The sequence below is a fragment of the Solanum dulcamara genome, chromosome 8 (assembly GCF_947179165.1).
Source record: "Solanum dulcamara chromosome 8, daSolDulc1.2, whole genome shotgun sequence".
Taxonomy (NCBI): Eukaryota; Viridiplantae; Streptophyta; class Magnoliopsida; order Solanales; family Solanaceae; genus Solanum; species Solanum dulcamara.
In genome coordinates this window covers 78,577,303-78,598,730 of record NC_077244.1, presented here as the reverse complement: position 1 = coordinate 78,598,730, position 21,428 = coordinate 78,577,303, and the positions used below count along the sequence as shown (strand labels likewise).

The window sequence follows — 21,428 nt, the reverse complement described above, 5'->3', positions numbered from 1 at the left end:
ACACTACTTATTTTACAATATTCTCTAAAATTTCCTACCATTTGAAAAAATTGCAAAAATCCTACTCTCTTATTCTCGAATACATCACTTTACTCGATGTATTGATCGGATACGTCACTTTACGCAATGTATCGATCAGATACGTTACTTTACGCAATGTATCGATCAGATACATCACTTTACGTGATGTATCCGGACGTTGAGTGATGTATTCGAAATCTAGACGTGATGTATCGGGACATTGAAGAATGTATACGGAATTGAGATGCAATTTTTTGGGGCATTTTTGGAATATATCCGAAACCGAGATGCGATGTATTGGGCGTTTTTAGGATGTATCCGGATTTCACCAAATTTAAGGAATTTTTGTAATTTTAAAAAGAATAGAGATATAATATAATTAGTTCTTAATATTATATATGAAATTTGTGTAATCTCTCCTACTTCCTTCATCCAACTTTACTTATCCATTTTTGACTTGACACACCTCTTATAAGAAACAATAAAATAAAAGATTAATTTTACGTCTATTATGTATATAATAGACGTTTATTATGTATATAATAGACGTAATATTGAACCTCTTTTAACCTTTTTGTGTATGTGTTTTTTTATTTTTCAAATCCTGTGAAAATTCCAACTCTCCTATAGGGGCCAAATACAGTATAACAAAGCATTATGGTCTCTCGATCATTTACAAAATGAATAGAAGAAAATAATTTATTCAGATCTTGATAAACTAAAAATAATAAACTAAAAATAACAACTTTTAAATTGTTATAAAATATTATAGTGTGAATTGCCACTATACCAAGAAGTTGCTCTCACCAATTATCTCAATTCTTATAACCTTACACTTCCTAATTATTTTCTCCATTATATTAATGATTAGTGTCATATTTATGACTAACCTTTTGCATGTCTTTATATAACACTATAAATAAATACATAAGAGTTCATATTGTATATATTTAAACAAGTCGAAGAATAAAAAAGTTCTCCTCTCTTATCTCTCATTTCTATTGTTCTTATCTTTAATATTATTATCTTATTGCTTTAATTTTATAACATAAATGACATACTCTCCTTAATATAACCACCATAATGACTCTTCAATCTGGAATTGATTCTTTATTACTCCGTCTTTTTGCTGAAGATTTGATTTTATTGCCTTTTATGTAAAATAATTATAATTTTATATTTTTTTATGAGTGATTTTCATTTTTACACATAAAAATTCAACCTCGAATTTATTCTCTATTACTTCATCTTTTTACGGAAGATTTGATTTTATTGCCTTTTATATTAAAAAATTATAATTTTATATTTTTTTATTAGTGATTTTCATTTTTACACACAATTTTTTTTATAATTAATTTATAAGTGATGATAAAAGAACATTTTCAATTTTTTTCTCATGTCAGAAGAAATACTGATAAATACTTCTCTATCAAACACATCAATTATAATATTAATTTCAATATTTTCATTTAAACACATAATTATTTAGTTATAAAATTCACGTTATACTTGAACATACTTGATACACCTACTTTTAATCAACCTAACAAACGATCCATTATGCACTTGATTTAACTAATTACTTTATATGTCTCTTGTGAGATATTTTTTATTTTTCAGATAAATTTCAAAAGAGAGATTTTTTTTTCTATTTTAAAAAATAATTTTCTAAAGAGATAAGTATTGTTACACCCTAAAAAAAATATTTACCATTAGATATCCATTACTTTCATAACTATTTACCATTGGATACTTCATTACTTTCATATCCCTTATTTTTAACTATTTCGTGCATTTGATACCATGAGGGTATATAATATATTCTGATAGTATCAAGTAGTTTGGCTGAAGCACTGTCTTTTCCTTCTTGATACCATCAGAATTTATTATACTCTGATGGTATCAAGAAGAAACTGCTTAATAAATTACTTGATACTATCAAAGTATAATATACTTCGATGGTATCAAAGAGGAACAAGGAAAGGGGCATTAGCATAAATACACGTTTGATACAGTGAGAGTATATATATACTGTGAATGTATCAAGAAGGAAGAAACAGTGCTTCAGCAAAACTGCTCAAGAAGAAACTGTTTGATACCATCAGAGTATAATATACTCTGATTGTATCAAAGAGGAGCAGTGATACTGATGTCAGAATGACGTCATGCGCGAAATTAAAAGTAAAAAATGGGATAAGAGAGTAAATAGTTTGGGTCATGAGTTTATTAAGGATAAATAGTTTGGGTTGAGTCTAATTTGGTAAAAATAGTTTCACAATTGGTCTATTAGTTGTACAGTAAAACCTCTATAATTGCATATGCTTGGGACCGGATTTTTTTTTTGATTTATCGAGATTATTAGTTTATCGATAAATGCATAAAATATTTATTTATCGATAAATAAATATTTATTGTTTTAGAGAGTATTTTGCAGTATGTGCCATAAGAAAGAAAAAAATAATATTTGAATTAAGAATTTCAAAAGTTTAAATCTAGAAACTAAAAAGTGTAGTCTTTGCATATTTATTATTTAAATCTAGGAAAGCTAAATGAAATTCGTGAAGTTTAATGTTTCCAATTGTATTCATGTATATAGAATATAAAGAGATTTTATGTTAACTATAAAAGGACAAAGCTAGATGTTTAAAAATCAGAATTCAAGTATAATGTCTCTCATTGTTTGAAAGGCATACAAAAATCTTCTTTAATTAATAAAATAAGAAACGCAATATGTGAGCATAAGAAAGAGAATAAAACTATAAGCCAAAAAGATTGGCAAGCATGGGTGAAACAAAAGATTGATTTGACTATTAGTCAATCAACAATATCGCACACTCTCAAAAGGTCGGCAGAGTATTTGTGAAATGAGATGAAAAATAGTGATGCCAAGAGGCATAAACTGGCAAAATACCCTGATTTAGACAAAGTTTTGTACGAGTGATTTCTTTAAATGCAAGAGAAAGTGAAAATGTTAGATAAAATTATCCAAGAAAAAAAAAAGATCTTTTTCTGAAAATGTATGGTGAAACTAATCCAGAATTCAGCTTCTTTTCTGGCTAGTTAGAACGTTTCAAGTCAAGATACGAAATTAAGTTTTACAGACGCTTTGGTGAAAGTGGTTCAGTTCTCATGGAGAACATTGAAAACGAATTGCCTAGCATACAATCAAAATTAGATCAGTTTGAATTGAGGAATATTTATAATATTGATAAAACTAGACTATTTTATCGATTGAAAACTGATTCAGTCACTTGCTACCAAGCACCTTGAAGGTCACAAAAAAGACAAAGAGAGAATTGCGCTTGCTCTCTGTTGCAAATCTGATGTATCTGACAAAATACCATTATGGATTATTGGTAAGTTTGCAAATCCTAAATGCTTTAAAAATGTGAACATAAACAATATTAATTGCATGTATAGATCCAATAAGAAAGCTTGGATGACTATTTTGCTTTTCTAAGAATATGTTGGCTGGTTTGATAAGAGAAAGAATGGCAGGAAGATTTTGTTAATAGTAGACAATTGGCAGCTCATCCAAAGATAGTTGAAGGCCTAAGAAATGTAGAGTTGTTTTTCTTACATCCTAACACAACGTCTGAGATTCAACTATGTGATGCTGCGATTATTCGAGGATTCAAAGCTCATTATCGTTGTCATCTGTATTTCAGCATCCTACAAAGCCTTGAGGTTGAAGCACCAAATACTAAAAAAATCAATATTTTCAATGCTATTAATTTTGTGACCTGAAAGAAATAACAATTGCAAATTGTTTTGGACATTGCAAGATCCGATCGGAAGAAAACAATGTTCCCGAACCACGAGTTGGTGAATTAGATGAAGGATCAAAGAATTAAATGATGTCATCTCTAATTTAGCCTACAGAAATGTGATGGATGTTAAACATCTTTTGAACTACCCTAACGAGAATGATACAGTTATGTAATCACCTACAAAGGAAGAGATTATTCAATCTGTAATGAATAATGATGATGAGAATGATCGTGAACTAGATGATAGTAGCATTATCCACATGTATCGTAAAAAAAGGTATTTCAAGCAATGACTACATTATCAAACTATTTGTTACAACACAAATAAAATATTCTGAAAATTGTATTCGTTATTCAAAAAGTTAAGGATTAGATTAATTTTGGTTTTGGTTGGAAGAAAGAACAATCAACTATAGAATCATATTTTAAAAAGAAATAGTTATTGGTTTAGTATTATTGACTGATTAAATATATATAATTTTTTAATGTATTCATGTAATTATTACTTTATATTTTTTATGGGCCTTTAATACTTTATTTTTAATTATTATCTAATGCATTTAACAAAAATATTACTTTAATATAACTAGCCTAAGTTGAGATCGGAGAAAAATATTTATTTAACAAAATTATTACTTTATCGAATATTATTTTATTAAAATTTTTCTATAATAAACCAATAAAAGTAGCCAGAGAAAGTATATATCTAAATAAATAACAAATTTGAAAGAAAATAAAACCGATTACTTTTTTAGTTATGACATGAAACAAACTTTCCAGTTGGCCGCTTTGATAAATAAAGTAAATGTACATACACAACAAAAGAAGGAAAAAAAAAACTGTCAGGCAATTTATTTGGTGTGGTTAAACTAATTATACATTTTTTTTTTATGTTCGATATTTATATTAGAATTTACCTAATTCAAATTCTTGCTATATAGGAGGAACCTATTAGAAAAAAACATTCTCTATCAATAATTTTTTTATATTCAAAATATAAATATAAAATCTCTAATTAAGAATCGAGCAATCTCCTCTATTTTTTTTAAGTGGTGACTATACATCTTTTAGTACGGTCACATTCATTTAATCAATGTGTATGCAATTGACGGGGGTCATTGGGAAATGGACCATATTAATGACTGATATCATTCCATAATTTTGATTGAAATTTTAGTAATATCAATAATTCACTTAATTTATGTAAATAACTTTATTTAAATTCATCCGTCTCTCTTTCTAAAAAATCAATTTATACACTTAAACATTCAAATTCGCCTTTTATTCTTGGTAGTTGCAGTGTTCAGACATAACGTTTATTTGAATTCATCTATAAAAAAATGTCATTTCAATTACATTAGATAGTTGGTTTCAAGGGCAGAGCCACATTGTGGTTTTTGAGCAAAAAATTATATTATTTATATACGATTAAAATATTTTTTATATATAAATAGTACATATCTAACCTCTTTTGGCCAGTTCGTACGTCTACTTTTTCAAATTTTGAACCCTTTTATTGAAAATTATAGCTCCGACACTGATTGATTTGATCTCGGAATTTTTAAAAATACATTAAATTTGATGATATTTATAAAGTTTAAATTCTAAATACATTTTTGATACAAAAATTTGTTAATTTGATTAATTTGAAATCTCAAGGTCCACTAACTAAAGAAAATGACTCTTTACCCGAATATTTAGATTTAATAAATAGCTACTATAAGTATTTTAATTATGATCCTTAGCAACAGTTTGTCTAATTACATTCAATCACTATAATTTCGTTTGTTATGGATATTTTCGTTTGTATTTCGCTTGCCAATATACAAACATGGTGAGCATATACAAATTATGTATTTTTAGATTTAGGAATTTCAGAACTCCGTTTGTATACTTTGCTTGTCAATATACAAACAAGGTATGTATATATAAATTATGTATTTATACATTTAAGATTTTTTCAGAACTTATATAAATCAAATATATCAACAAATCATATACAAATAGCTAGGGTAAGCATATACAAATTCTGAATTTATGCAATTAGAAACCGAATTATACAAGTTCTGAATTTAAATAATTAGGAACCGGATTATATAAATTAAATAACAAAATTAATTAAATTATTGCCGCATTTCATAATTAACCAAAACTATAGCTTAAGTATATATTAACTATTAAATGTTTGCCATTTCACATAAAAAAATCCCCATCCGCATGAATCGAACCTGAAACACTCAGTTAATGGTAAAAGGATATATATATATATATACTAGAAAAGGGGAAGCCCATGCTCTGCAAGGGCCCAATCACCAATTATTTAAAATACTTAATTTTTATTTGTTGTACTTTTAATTTTTTAAATTCAATGAAATTCGATTTTTATCTACTATTAATATTAACGATTTAACATTAATAATAGAAATATAGGTAATTTATAGATTAAAAAATCGAGAAACAAAATAATCAACCGAATTACTTAGTTAATAACAATAAAATATTATAGAATTTTAGACAATCAAACCAAAAGTTTAAATTTAAAACATTGTGATTATTTGCTACACTTAATTAAGTAATACTTAGTATTTTTTTTATAGCAAAAATCACTTATGTAATAAGATTTTCTTAAAATAATAATTATAATAGTACAAAATACTTTTGATGAAATTTTAAAATTTATAAGATAGAAGATGAAATAACTAAAATATAAATAAGTAAAACATAAACAATTATTTTTTCATAACTAATATGGACATAATACGAAATTTCCTTCTTTAATCAATACGAAAAAAGATAAATAACGAGACATACATTTTAATTAATGAGAACACATAAAAAGAGAGGATTGAATTGGGCTCACTAAAAACTAAAAATGAGTAAATGGATTGAATTAAAAGAAGGAATAAAAATATGATGTTGCCTAGATTTGATCTGAGATCTGCATATGAAATATCACTATTAAATCAATAAGCCAAGCAATTTAGTCTGAGGAAAAGCACACAGCTGAAGCAAAAATGTTGAGGGTCAGATTTCTGCTTATTCTATCTTCTTAAATAGTAAAATATATACACTATACCGTAAATTGAAACTATGATAAAAATATCGTGACTTTGATTTGCATATAATATGGTATCAACTTTGGTTAGAACAAGATATTATTGCACTAATACAAAATATAATATCTAACGTATGATACATGATTTTGTCCTCTTCTGATCTTATATGTGATTGGATCCAAAGAAGATACAAAAACAGACACTTGGGAGAGGGAGAGTGGAATCCCTTTTTTATTTCTATTTTTTTTATATTGAATATGATTTATTTCAAAAAAGAAAAAGACTCATAAATATTCCTCGCTTATAGAAAAGACTCATAAATACCTTCTTTCATTTTTTGTTCTAAAAATAGTTTCAAATTGTTTATTTATTTTGCTCAAGAATATCCCTAACCTATTGAAAATGACTCAAAAATACTCTCCCTCCATCTTTCGGTCTAAAAATACTCTCAACATTTGTTTTTGGTTCAAGAACACCCTCCTTTCATCTTTTCGTCTAAAAATATGATCAACCGAAATTTAATTGAATTGAATTCTTTTACTAATTAATTAATTATAAGTAGAAGATTTTCTAATATGGTGTCTATTTACTAATTTTTTTAATCGAGTAAAAAATATATTGGAGATACACATTCTAATCGATATTTCATAGACTCAACAATTTATCCTCAATACTAAAAAGAAATATGTAACTATTTCTTGATTCAAATTTTAAGTAAATCTCTAATCGATTTTAATCTTTTAGTTGGGTAAAAATTTACTTTTTACAAAATAATGATTTAGTTCAAATAATAAAATTACAGATTTTTATATGGTAAAAGTTCAAACGATATTAAAATCATAAATATTAGATATACAAATATAAAGAGATTATAAAGATTGATGGTATTTTTAGATTAAAATGTGAGAAAAGGGGTATTCTTGAACCAATAACAAAGGTTGAAGGTATTTTAGATCAAACGGTAGAAAAAAGATATTTTTGAGCCATATTTAATAAATTAAGATATTTTTAAATCAAAAAAATAAATTAGAGATATTTTTAAAATAATATTTATGAACCTTTTTCAAAAAAAAAAAACATTTTCAAAATTCGAGATCAAAGTGGGTACTTCATTGTTGTTGACAGAAAGCCTTGCATGAATCACGTGGGTACTCTCAAACTCAAGTGGGCCCCATCTGCCAACTCATTTACAGATTGAAATGCAATAAAAAATCACAAGTTGTCTCAAAAAGATTATGTATATGTAATTATTTTTTTATTTTTATAAGATACAACAACAACCACCAATGAAATCCCATATCGTGGGTTTTATAAGATAGAGATACTTTTTAATTAATCTTCGATTCAAATAAAGTATGTACTTCATAAAATTCAAATATGTAAGATAAATATAATAATAAATACTCAATTTTAATTTATGTAAATATATTTATTAAAAATAAAATTTAAGGATTTTTTTTATTGAATTATAATTTATATTTACTTACTATAAAGTAGTTTTATTGCTCAATGGACCACACTATGTTATATTTACTTGCTATAAAATAGTTTTATTGCTCAATGGACCACACTGTGTCGTTGTTTTTGTATTTTTCTATTAATTGTTTTCCATGACATTGGAACATGAATTAAAGTGTCAAATTTCAATTCACAGTGAATTATTTTAACACTTCTAATTAGTCATATGACACGACTCATATCTAGATATGAGGAAATTACTTATATAGTAAATATCTTTACTTTTAATTTTAAAATTATGGTTTAAGTCACTAGAACAATAAAAAAAAGAAAATTGAAAGCTTATAGAGATGGATAAAATAAAAAGAGAAACTACTTATATTTATATATTGAATACTATTACAAAAATCATCAACCGGTGCATTCAAAATATGTTAGTCAACAAAATCATTATATCCTATTTGTAGAATTTATTGAAGTATTTAATTTACAAAGAATCCGATGAGATAGGTGAGATCCATCCAAATTAATTTAAAAAATTTAAGTTTATATTAGGTAATGAATGATTTTTAAAATAGTGAGCATTTTCCCCTTAAATAAATCATACATAATGTAAATTCCACTTAATCAGATATTCAAATTGATGAATAATGGGCACAATATACCAAATATTTAAACTAAACTAAATCACTTGATCATTTTAAGAATTTACTTCATTTTCATGAGCTTGTGCCTCAATATCTTTTTGAAATATGAGTAGATTTTTAAATAGTAAATGCAAAATGAACAAAGAGGTGTAAGTGGAGGTTGTTTTGAAATAGAGATATTTTAGAATTGTTATTTTAAAATTAAAATCAAAATTATAGTATAGATATCTTATTCCACCTGTTATATAAGATGGATTATTATTTAGATTATAGTTATGATTTGAATGTTGATTTTAATTAATATCTTCAATCAAATAGGGGTAAATATAGTTCCAAATGACTCCTTAAAGGTTAGATTTATAATATATATTTCTGAAATAAATATGTGTTAAGATTATGAATAACAATAGGGTGTGGTGAATTTGAGAGTACGTGAGGCGGTATGAATTTAATGCGTGTGTACGATGCGTAGTTTGAACTAATCTTTTTAAACATTTATGCAGGGCAAGACAAGGGAGACAGATTGCGAATTTATACAGTGTTTGTGGTGATACTCCAACACTTGAATAAGTAAGAGTTGAATTAGAGAATGAAAAAGAAAAACTGAACTTCAAGTTGTTTTATTAGAACTTTTCCCAAAAGTCAATCCCAAAAATGTCTTTAAATTCGTTTGATCATAAATTGTGGAAGAAGTTATTGAGTTTTTTTTTTCTTTTTTGGCAAAATTTGTATGGCCATATATTTTGTTTAGTTTTTGAAAAAAAAATTGACAAAAAATTCAAAATCTGTTAAGATGTTTTTCGTGGCCAATGTATAGTTATTGATTACTTTTAATTTTAAAATTTATCCCAAAGTTTTATATTTTATACAAAAGTCTATCTATTTATAATCTCAACTAATTTATATCTATTTTTTCGCTTTTTCGGTTATTTGGTCTGAAATATATGTTCACTGTGAAAAGATTGTTAGTAGAATGTGTGAAGATTATATTTAGGAAAAGCTTCTTACTATCGTTGTTATTATTTATTTTCTTTACTGGTGAATCTTCGTAAATTATTGTAATTTGACGAATTGTAATAGCTAGTAATTGTGTTATTAGTATATTAAAATATCATATGTGATTTTAGATTAATGTATTATGTAGTTCATTATAAAAATGATAATTTTGTGTCAAACTTATGGGTATAAATTTTTAATACCTGTTTGACTTGTGAGTATAAGTCATGTTTCATGTTTTGTCAAAAATAAAAATAAAAATGAAATATGCTTTCAAAAACAATGGCCATTTATATTTTGAAACTTCAATTCAAATTAAACTTTACTCAAATATGATTTCTCAAAAATATAAAAAACTCTATGGTCTAATGCTAGCTTTATAGTATCATTCTTTAAAGTTTGAAGAATAATTTAGAGAATATTTTTCTTCAATATAATGATTGTATTCATTGTAATCAGGGAAAAAACTTTTTGGCACTTAGTATATACATCAATTCAATACATGCATGTCATGTGTTTGAATTTAGAATTTATTTTAGAAAAAATACATAATTACCCTCTAAAGTAATATCTGTTTTTTAAGAAGACACTCGAACTTTACGAGGAATCTATTACTCCTTATTCTTGTTTAGAATTGATTTATTATCCAAGTATACCTGACATGAAAAGTGTGTTTCACTTTTCAATAGCGAGTGAGCTAAGCCAAAAAATAAAAAAGTATTTATTTAATTAAAAATACTATAATACTATTTTCTTTAACTTTAATTGATTATTTATTTTCCATTATCTTCTCCACCAAATTTTAAAAATCCAATTACCTTTTCTTTATTTTCTTAACTGAGAAAAGCTATTTACTTCAGCCATTTTTTATTATTCCCCCCACCCCCCCTTGTCTTCTTGCTTCTCTTTGTTCCCTTTTCCTCTTTTATTCTCTGTTTATTCAATAAAAAAAAATTGTGAACCTCTTCTTCTAAAGAATCATTATTTTTTAAAAATAATAATTGTTATTGAGTTTTTTAACATGGCAGATAAGAAATTTTGATTTATTCTGATTACTCAGTTAGTTAGAGAATACTATAGAACTCCATTATCTTTATCGTAATAGAGTTCCGCAGTATCAATTTGTAATATTGTTGAAAAAGAGATGATAGATTGGAGATGATTATAAATTTTCAAGTAAAATTTGAAATTGATTTATTAATTTTAATTTTGGCGAAACTCATCGGTGACCCTCTAAAATTGGCACCAACTTTCACTTAGACACCTCAACTAGGCCTTTTCATTTTAGATACCTTAAGTAAGGCACCGATGTGTCATTTTGACACTTTGTGCTGACTTGACATATTGCATGTGTTGCACCCATTTTAAGAGCGTGAAAAATATTTTTTTCTTTAAATATATATATATATATATATTTTTTGTTGTTCTTCTTCTTTTTCTTCTTCATTTCTTCTCCTTCTTCATTGCGTGTTCTTTTTTTTACAAATTTCTTTTACAAAACACAATCTTTCTCCATTTTCTTCAACACCCATAAAATTCCCTTCACAATCTCTCCAGACGATTCAAGAATCGTTGATGAACTTGTTCACATATTTACTAAGCCTCTTGATTCATCAAAAAACCAAGAATTTGATGAGTTGAGTTTAAAGATTACTACTTGTATTGTTGAAATTGTTCTTAGAAATCTAAAAAATTGGAGAATAGCCCATTTATATTTTAATTGGACTTCGAATTTTGTTGTGGGTTCTTTAAAGTTTGAATTCTTTAACAATTTCAAACAAAATAATTTTAGATTTGTATTAATCTTGTCGAAAAAATGGAAGTTCGTCGGATTTTTTAATTCAATTTAATTTATATTTTTGTTTGCCATTATAACTTTATTTTTTCCTCTTTAGATGATATGGATAGCATTGGATGGGTGTTGGCGGAGAAGAAAATTTGGTGGGGTGGGGAGCGGTTGGGGTTGGGGTGGGTGAGGTTGGAGAAGATGATGGTGGGGTGGGGGAGCGGTTGAGATTGGGGTGGGTAGGGTTGGAGAAGATGACGGCGGGGTGGGTGGGTTAATAGTTGTTAATTTTTATTTTTAAAAAAAATTATTATTTGAATAAAAAAATGTCATGTGTCATCAAATTATTCGTCATTTTTTTCTATTATATATATATATATATATGCCACGTGTCTTTATTTATTTTGTTTTTTTGACACGTCAGACGAGTGTATTATACACACTTAATATATTTTGGTGATTGTCAAAAAAATGTCAAAATTACACATCAAAGCCTTACTTGAGGTGTCTAAAATTAACAAAGCTTAATTAAAATGTCCAAATAAAAATTAATGCCAACTTTAGAGAGTCACCAATGAATTTCGCCTTTAATTTTTGAGCTGGCAATATATATAGTAGAGGTGATATTATAAAGATGATGATGGAGGTTATGTCAGAGGATTGACGGCGATGACAATTATGTTAGAGGACCGACAGAGAAGAGAGCAAAGGGTTTGATTAATGAAAGATTGAAGAAGAAAGAGAAAAAAAAGGATGAAAAAAGAGTAAAAAAAAAGTTACTTAATAAAATAAGAAAAAACAAACAACAATAACAATAAAAATTCAGTGAAATTTTATAACGTGGTTTGGAGAAGGTAAAGTATATACAGACCTTACTCTTATCAAGGTAGACCAAGGTAGGACGGCTGTTTCGAAAGACTCTCGGCTCAATAAAAGCATAAAAATAATTGAGATAAGACTAAGAATTTCAAAGCGTTACGGAAAACAAATAAAGAAAGCGACACAAATAAAATAGAGTAATCAAAGTACAAAAAGTAATAAATAATAACAGAAATCAAAGCACAAAAAATTATAGTGTGCTAATAAACCTACTAATAAGGAAGAGTAACGTGACTATGTACTAGCCTTCTACCTTAATGCGAGTCCTTCACATCCTCCTATCTAAGGTCATGTCCTCGGTAAGCTGTAACTGCGTTATGTCCTGTCTAATAACATCTTTCCAATATTTCTTCGGCCTACCCCTACCTCTTCTAAAATCATCCATGGCCAACCTCTGACATCTCCGCACTGAGGCATCTGTGTCTCTCCTCTTCACATGCCCAAACCATTTCAGTCGCATTTTTCGCATCTTGTCTTCCATCGAGGTCATTCCTACCTTGTCCCGAATAATAAGTGATGCATGACTACACTTTTTTCTTGCAATTGAGAATGACTGAAGATATTTATTATACTTTTAAATTGTTGAAGGGGCTTGATATTAGGATCCCGCAAAGTTCAAGTGTCTTTTTTAAAAATACATCTTACTTTAAGAAGGTACTTATGTATTTTTTTTCTATTTTACTTAATTATATTTAATTAATATATATATTATATTATTAAATCACCCATGAAAAATTATATTAGTTAAATGTATACACCATATGTGGATAAATATTTTACCGCCATTGTAGTTTTCCACGTTCACTCGTATTCCAATAACCAATCAAATGTCTACTCTAAGCACTACTCATTGTAGCGGATTACTTATGTGGTGCAAATTTATGCTCCGCAGATTAAAAGCATTAAATTATGCCATGCGTCGCATATTTAAAACTTCACGGATTTGGGTCGCAACGAAAAAAGGTAAAGACTTATTTGACATTTATATATTAGTATATATGTATATGAATGAGTTGCCCTTGTTCAGGCTGTGCCTAATGGCCCGCCTTTTCCAACCTATTAATCTACCCCACAAGAAAGAGAGTCATCAAATTGATAGCAATGTCATTATCCTATGCTATTATTAGCATGACATATATTCAATTTAGAACTTAAAAGTTTAGTACGAATTCATTTAGTTTATTGGATTCTAAATTTATTATTTTTATATTTTTTATGCAATGAATATAGGGAAAAACAATAGCACACGTATGCAGGCCTGATGATCTTTGTACTAGGCTCTTTCACATCATGTTGATGTGTTGATAATATTTACCTACTAGAGCATTTATTTACTTGAAATAGCGAAATTTTTTAATATTATAATACATAGCGAGAGTTTGATGAGTGGACATTTGGTTATGTTTTATTGTGAAGTTTGAAAAAATAGTTTTTTAATTTTTTAGTTATTTTTGGTCATGCATATAAATTGGAATTGTTTTTGATTTTTTTTTTTGAGTAATTTGGAATTAAAAAAAGTGAAAACATCTTTTAGTTATTTTTTAAGGTCTTGAAAATTTTGAAATTTTATGACCAAACGTTGAACTCAGAAAAAAAGTAAAAAACAAATCATGGTCAAACACCTGCTGTCTCTGTTTTGTATTTTTTGTATCCTGTTCAATTCAAAACAAACAAATACTAAGCAAATTAATTCACTAAACTATTATTACTTTTGATAATTAGTCAAATTATCACAATAATTGATAATAAGAGCTCAAAGTATCACTATTTCTAAAATTGAGTTGGGTGGATATCTGATGTAAAGTACATGTAAATTTACTTAAACGTATCATATTTAGAAAATATTTTATTTATAGCTATATAATTTTAATACGTGTATAATTTACTTTATTTACTTTTAATATATAATGTAAATTTTTTTTAATAAAAACAAGCCTAATACATTTTAAGACACGTATAATACATTTATATTGCATGCAAAATTACTTTATACATAGTTTATTGCATCTATATTATATGCATAATTCATTTTTAATGCATCATGCAATTTTTTTTTACCAAAACAAGTATAATACATTTATAATATATATATATATGTATATATTACATATATAATTCACTTTTCATACATAGTACAATTATTATAGATGATAAATATTTTCTAAATATGATATATTTATGTAATAAAAAAAAGGAATTTTCAGATATGACAAACCTTTTAAGCATAATTACTCTATATGGTATAGTTTCCCTAATTACTTATTATGACAAACATAAATTTGTCATTATACAAATGTTGTAGCGAATTATACAAATGTTATACCCAAGAATTATTTTGTATACTAAAATATACAAACACCGCTATACATATGTATTTGTATATATGGCAAGCGAGATTGAGAGAGAGGGGGAAAGAGGTGAGCGAGATCGAGAAAGGGAGGAGAGAGGCGAGCGAGATCGAGAGAGGGAGGATAAAGGCCAGCGAGATTGAGAGAGAGAGTATAGAGACGAATTATATATGTATATCGGTCGAATTGTATATTTATATTTGTCAGAAAAATTGTATAATGGTAACTGATATACATATATATTTGTATATCTGGCAAACGAAATTTGCCATACTGCTTAAATAGATATCTATGTTTGTTGTGAGCTATAATTATTTTAAACTATCTCCTAAATGCATAATATAATAGTAAGATTTGCCATACCGCGTATTTTTCAGTAAAAAATATGTTTAAAAATAGCATAAAAGGAATTCAAAAAGGTAATTATCCCCAAAGTATATCCAACAAAATTGAGAGCCCAAAATATACCAGGCCCAATTGTCATGGGCTTGCACTATATAAGTCGGTGTCTTATGAAATAAACCAAACCCGACCCTTAAAAAGGATAAAACCCTGAACCCGATTATCAATCAAAGAATTACACATTGTTCGAATCGGAACATAGGGAGAGTTATCTCTCTAGGGTTTGGTGTTGGATTCACTCATTTCTGATAGCGACTGGCATTTAGAGAATCAATCATGGCTACTGCTTCAGGTACGCATATTTTCTTTGTTGCGAATAGGGCTAATATTTGATCGACTGCAAGTTTTTTTGATATAATTTGCTAATATTTGCTCGACTGCAAGTTTTTCTTGTGTATAATTTGCTAATTTTTCCTTAAAAAGTGTAATTATTGAGTATATTGAATTATGCGGGCGCAAAATAGAGCTGATGGATATATGGAAAAAGGATTTTTTTTAGATATACTGGATGTATATGTTTGGGATTGTTGTTCTAGCTGCATATTGTTATCATTCGGATTAATTTGTATTTAGATGGAATAATAGATTTACCATCGATTCAGTTGCAATTCATGTGAAGGCCATCTAATAGATTTATCATGGATTCAGTTGCTATTGATTTAAAGGTTCTGTTTGGACAACTTTTGAGGAAAAAAATGATTTGAAGAAATCTTTTAGAGAAAAAGTTTGTTTTGAATATAAATGTGTTTGGAGGGCTTTGAAAAAGTTTTTGGGGGTTTTGTTAGTGGAAGAAGTGTTTTTCATTGGAGAACACCCTCAATATCCCTTCTATATTGAAAAAGTTATGTTTTTGAAAAAAAAGTTTCCACAACTTCAAAAGATGTTTTAAGAAACAAACCTTGCTTAAAGTTTGATGCTTTAATTGGATCAAGTACATGCTGCCTAGAGGATTTTTGCATAAATGGGTGGAAGCACCTTGCATGATAAAATATTAAATTTATCTGGTGTAATTATAATTTTGTAAAAATGCAGTGGCGTTTAAGTCCAGGGAGGACCACAGGAAACAGTTGGAATTGGAAGAGGCGCGAAAGGCTGGTCTTGCACCAGCAGAGTTGGATGAGGATGGAAAAGAAATTAATCCTCACATTCCTCAGTATATGTCTTCAGCTCCTTGGTATCTCAATGCAGAGAGACCAGTATGTGTTTTCTCCTTGTTTAGAGTTTCGGTCAGTGTTGCATTTCTTGATTACTAGGCACACTTTTGACATTCATTTGTTGTTCTGTTCTATAGAGTTTGAAACATCAAAGGAAATGGAAATCTGATCCAAATTACACAAAATCATGGTATGACAGAGGTGCAAAAATATATCAGGCTGACAAGTATCGGAAGGGTGCATGTGAAAAGTAAGTAAACCATTGTTTTTCTTGGTAGTTTCAGATGTACTGTTGATTCACATTCTTTTTGCTGGTCTTCATAGATGTATACATTATGTCTCTTTACCTTTAATTTTAATATGGTCAAAAAGGACTTCAATCAAAAGAGAATATTTTGATCTGGAAATTCAAATCTCGTAGTCATTGTTTGGCGCTAAGTGCCTGTTAAACTTCAATTTTTGGTGTGTTCATTTTACTTGGGGAAGTTCATAGAAAATTAATATACTCATCTGATTCCAACTCTGAAGTTGGAAAAAGGCAAATAACTTATTTGGATTCAAGAATTAGCAAATCTTCCTTTTACTTTGGTTTTGAAATAGACAAATAGTATTGCTCAATGTTCTTTCTTACATGATAATCTGAATATAATATGTCTGGCACAGCTGTGGAGCAATGACGCACAATTCTAAGTCATGCATGGACAGGCCACGCAAATTAGGAGCAAAATGGACCGGAAAACATATTGCTCCTGATGAGAAGATAGAACAGTTTGAGCTGGATTATGATGGTAAAAGGGATCGTTGGAATGGTTATGATGCTGCTTCTTATGCTCATATCATTGAACGATATGAAGCAAGGGATGAAGCAAGAAAGAAATACCTTAAAGATCAACAACTAAAAAAGTTGGAGGAGAAAAATAACAAAGATGATGAAGAAAGAGGTGACAGCGAAGATGAAGATTTTGAAGATGCTTTGAAGGTAGATGAAGCGAAGGTTGACGAAAGCAAGCAGATGGATTTTGCAAAAGTTGAGAAGCGTGTACGAACCACTGGAGGTGGAAGCACAGGAACTGTTAGGTCTGTCTTCCTTATTATATTTTCATCTCTGATCCCTTCCTTCCTCTTTACTTTTATGCTCCCGTTTCTTTTTTTGGGGTTTGGTTGTGTGTGTGTGTGGGGGGGGGGGGGGGTGGAGTCCATGGGGTTAAGTGAATGGCTGACTTTTACTATGTAGAAAGTACATAATACAAATATTGGTCTGAGTGCTACTTTATTAAGTAACTGATGCATCTGCATTGCCCAGGAATCTACGTATCCGGGAAGATACAGCAAAATATCTTCTTAATCTTGATGTCAATTCTGCACACTATGATCCCAAGACCCGGTCCATGCGTGAAGATCCTCTTCCAGATATGGATCCAAATGAAAAATTCTATGCTGTAAGTGTACATTTGATCCACCAAATAGTACTGGTTTTCATGGTTCATGTATTTTGACTCGGTCATCCTTTTATGTTTCCTCTTATAGGGTGATAACCAAAATAGAGTTAGTGGTCAAGCACTGGAGTTCAAACAGCTGAATATTCATGCTTGGGAAGCTTTTGATAAGGGTCATGATGTTCATATGCAAGCAGCTCCATCCCAAGCAGAACTGCTTTACAAAAATTACAAGGTTAACAAGGAGAAACTGAAGTCACAAACAAAGGAGGATATCATGGAGAAGTATGGTAATGCTGCCAGTGAAGAAATACTCCCGAGAGAATTACTGTTGGGTCAGAGTGAGAGAGAAGTTGAATATGATTGTGCTGGTAGGATTGTGAAGGGCCAGGTAATTCTTTCATCAAAAACTGCATAAATTACTTTGCAAGTTTTAGGACGCGGGGTTAAATGGCATATCATAATGGTATATATTAAATTACTCCGAGATTGAAGCTTAGTATTAGTTGTTGCAAGTGCAAAAAGGTATCTCATTTCATTTGGGTTCATTCTGCTTCATTCCATTAATTTACCTTGGCAAGCGAAATAGGATTCAGGAAACTGTTGAATCTTCAATATACTCTTGCTTTTGGGGTCTTCTTGGAACCACATCAGTGTCCAATCTCTGCTGGGTTTAGGTTCACTTCACCTTTCAGTTTCAGCAACATAATAACTTCATCACTATTTCCTACTTCAAATATTGAGAGCAGAATAATTGAAGAGACCATCCTCTCCTTCCATCATATCCAGCAATCCAATCTTGAATCATATGTGGCCTTGTTTAACCTCAATTGAGGGCATTTTGACATCTTTTTTTTTTTTTTAAAAAACACAGATATTTCTGTTCTTATCCTAACCAAGTTCATCCAAACTGGAAACAACTTGATATATAAAGAAATGTTACTTAATGAACTCTCCAAAAGGATTATTCATCAAAAGATGAATGTATACAGATACCTCAAAGAAACTATCATCTGCCTTTCATACAGCTAATTAGATTCAAGACTTAGCTATCTTCATTTACATAAACATCAGGGCAGTGGCAACTACGGCAATTTTCAGATACCGTCTCCAAAACCTTCTCAAGTTGTTAAGACTAGTCTGTGGGATGTGAAGAAACATTTGCTCCATAAGTGAAGAAACAGTATAGAACTAGAAATAACATTTATTTGGAACATAAGAGTGGATAATGTCTAAGTGTTTCTAGATTCATTTGTTTGCTTGGCATGACTTGCGGGTTGCTTGCTGTAGGAGATGTCTATCCCTAGGAGCAAATATGAAGAGGATGTTTTCATCAATAACCACACTACCGTTTGGGGTTCATGGTGGAAGGATCACCAGTGGGGTTACAAATGCTGCAAACAGACAATCAGGAACAGCTATTGTACAGGTGCTGCTGGAATTGAAGCAGCTGAAGCTTCTGCTGATCTTATGAAGGCGAATATTGCTCGCAAAGAGTCTGCTGAAGGTTAGTGTTCTCTATTGAACTTCAGGATGCTACTCCTTCTCGTTAAAAAAAAAGTATGTGCACTTTAATCATACCGATAATCCAGTTTCTTGATAATGGAAGTTTCACAATTCTTTATTGTTTGCTTTTAGATTTTATGCTGCATGTCACCCGAAGTTGAGAGAGACCATCATAATACTTCTTTAAGTTAGCTGCTACTTTCCTCCGCAAAAAAGAAAAAAAAGCACATTTTGAACTAGATCATCGTCAACGTAATGCCAAATGATATCATCAATTCTCTTCTTAGAGCACTTCTTGTTGTCATACCAGTAAAAATACAGCAGAATGGAAATGCTTCTCAAGCCTCTAGTTTCTCAAATCCAAGTATTTCCCATGATACCCAACTGATTGGGAGTATTCTTAATATGTTTACTTTTAGATCTTATGCTTCCTAGGAGTCTTTTAGCACTATTAGAGATTCTTACGCAATAGGAAAGATAGAGAACTGCTGGTATTTTTATTTTCTTTTTTATTTATTATTTTGTTTGATGTTGGTTTGAGATAAATTAAAAGGGAAATATAGTCAGTGAGGATTCATATACTTGTTCGGGCCGGATTCAGTTGTTTTGTCACTTAGTGTGTGTTTGGAGGTGGTTTTTTTTCTGACCTGTCACTTTGTAGGTATACGTGTATGCAGTGTAGTCATCTATCTTTATTTTTATATTTATATTCTTTTCATCAATATGTGATCAATCTAGATACACATGCACCGGTTGAGGAGAAGAGGGTCGCTACTTGGGGAACTGAAGTTCCTGATGATTTAGTTCTGGACCAGCAAAAGCTGGCTGAAGCTCTTAAAAAGGTATCCCCTTTAACCTTTAACCTATTCTTGCACGTCATGATGATGAATTAACTCAGTTTCCTCTTCCTTCTTTTTGGAAACAAAATGTAATTTCTTTTTCCTTTTTTGGGGGGGAGGGGTCAAAAGTTCCATGCTTACAAAGAATGATAGTGGAAAAGAGTGGTTGGTGGTTGATAGTCTGACTGAATCCATGTTTAATAGTAATGTGGATACTCAGTTGGCTCTAGCTCACATGTATATCTGGATGCTCTTAACACAATCTTAAATTTGTATTTCTTGTCCGAGCAGGAGGATGAAAAGAGAAGAGAAGAGAGGGATGAAAGGAAAAGGAAATACAACGTGAAGTACAATGATGAGGTACATCTAAATCTTTGCTTTATCTTTCTTCTCTTCTCTGTAACCTTTCTTTTGGGCTCTCTTACCACATTTCTCTGTGTAGGTTACACCGGAAGAAATGGAGGCCTACAGAATGAAAAAGGTCCTCCATGACGATCCAATGAGGGACTTCTTGCACTGAGTTATGAATGTGGGAGAATCATTCCAAGTCCTTTGCTGCTCTGGGTGGTAGTGCACCTGTTTAGGTAGCACTTACATGTAGGTGAATTGTGTACTAGGAGAGAATGAAAGGTTAATTCTGAGTTGTGTCTTTTTGTCAGTTGGTTGCAATGTTTGTAAAATATTCCCGAACACACCATCCACAGGGTAAATAAAGGACTTACATGTGAAGAACTCTTTGGATGATTGACACTCGTTCTACTCGTTTATGTATATTGTTGCTTCAAACCCACTTCTCTGTTATTGCAATATACGTGTTGTATCTGTCCTGAATTGTTGGTTGTACATACGCACTATATTTTTGTGGTTTTGTGAGGGTCATGTTTAAGCTTGTAGTCTTCATCCCTTTTATAGCACAAAATTGAAATATTAGCCTGTGTTGGATTGTTGGTGTTTTCTCAGTAATACTTTGCAACTTCCATGTAGGTCTGGCTGGTTTCTGGGCTTCATTATGTTGTGATAATTCAGGGAAATTATATCATCTATTACCACTATTAATCACGATAACTGGTGACTATTATCACAACCACGCCATCACTGCTACCACCATCGCCACAAACACAAGTACAAAT

General features: G+C 29.7%; 1 protein-coding gene across 1 annotated transcript; it reads left to right on the top strand.

Annotated features, from left to right (window-relative positions):
- Positions 1-15,501: 15,501 nt before the first annotated feature.
- Positions 15,502-21,129, top strand: LOC129899214 (pre-mRNA-splicing factor SLU7-like). The gene is made up of 10 exons (XM_055974089.1): positions 15,502-15,655; positions 16,396-16,559; positions 16,655-16,767; positions 17,181-17,594; positions 17,821-17,956; positions 18,045-18,344; positions 19,244-19,460; positions 20,198-20,301; positions 20,590-20,658; positions 20,741-21,129. Exons 1-10 carry the CDS (start codon positions 15,640-15,642, stop codon positions 20,816-20,818), a joined length of 1,611 nt encoding a protein of 536 aa, XP_055830064.1. The 5' UTR covers positions 15,502-15,639; the 3' UTR covers positions 20,819-21,129.
- The last annotated feature ends 299 nt before the right edge of the window (positions 21,130-21,428 follow it).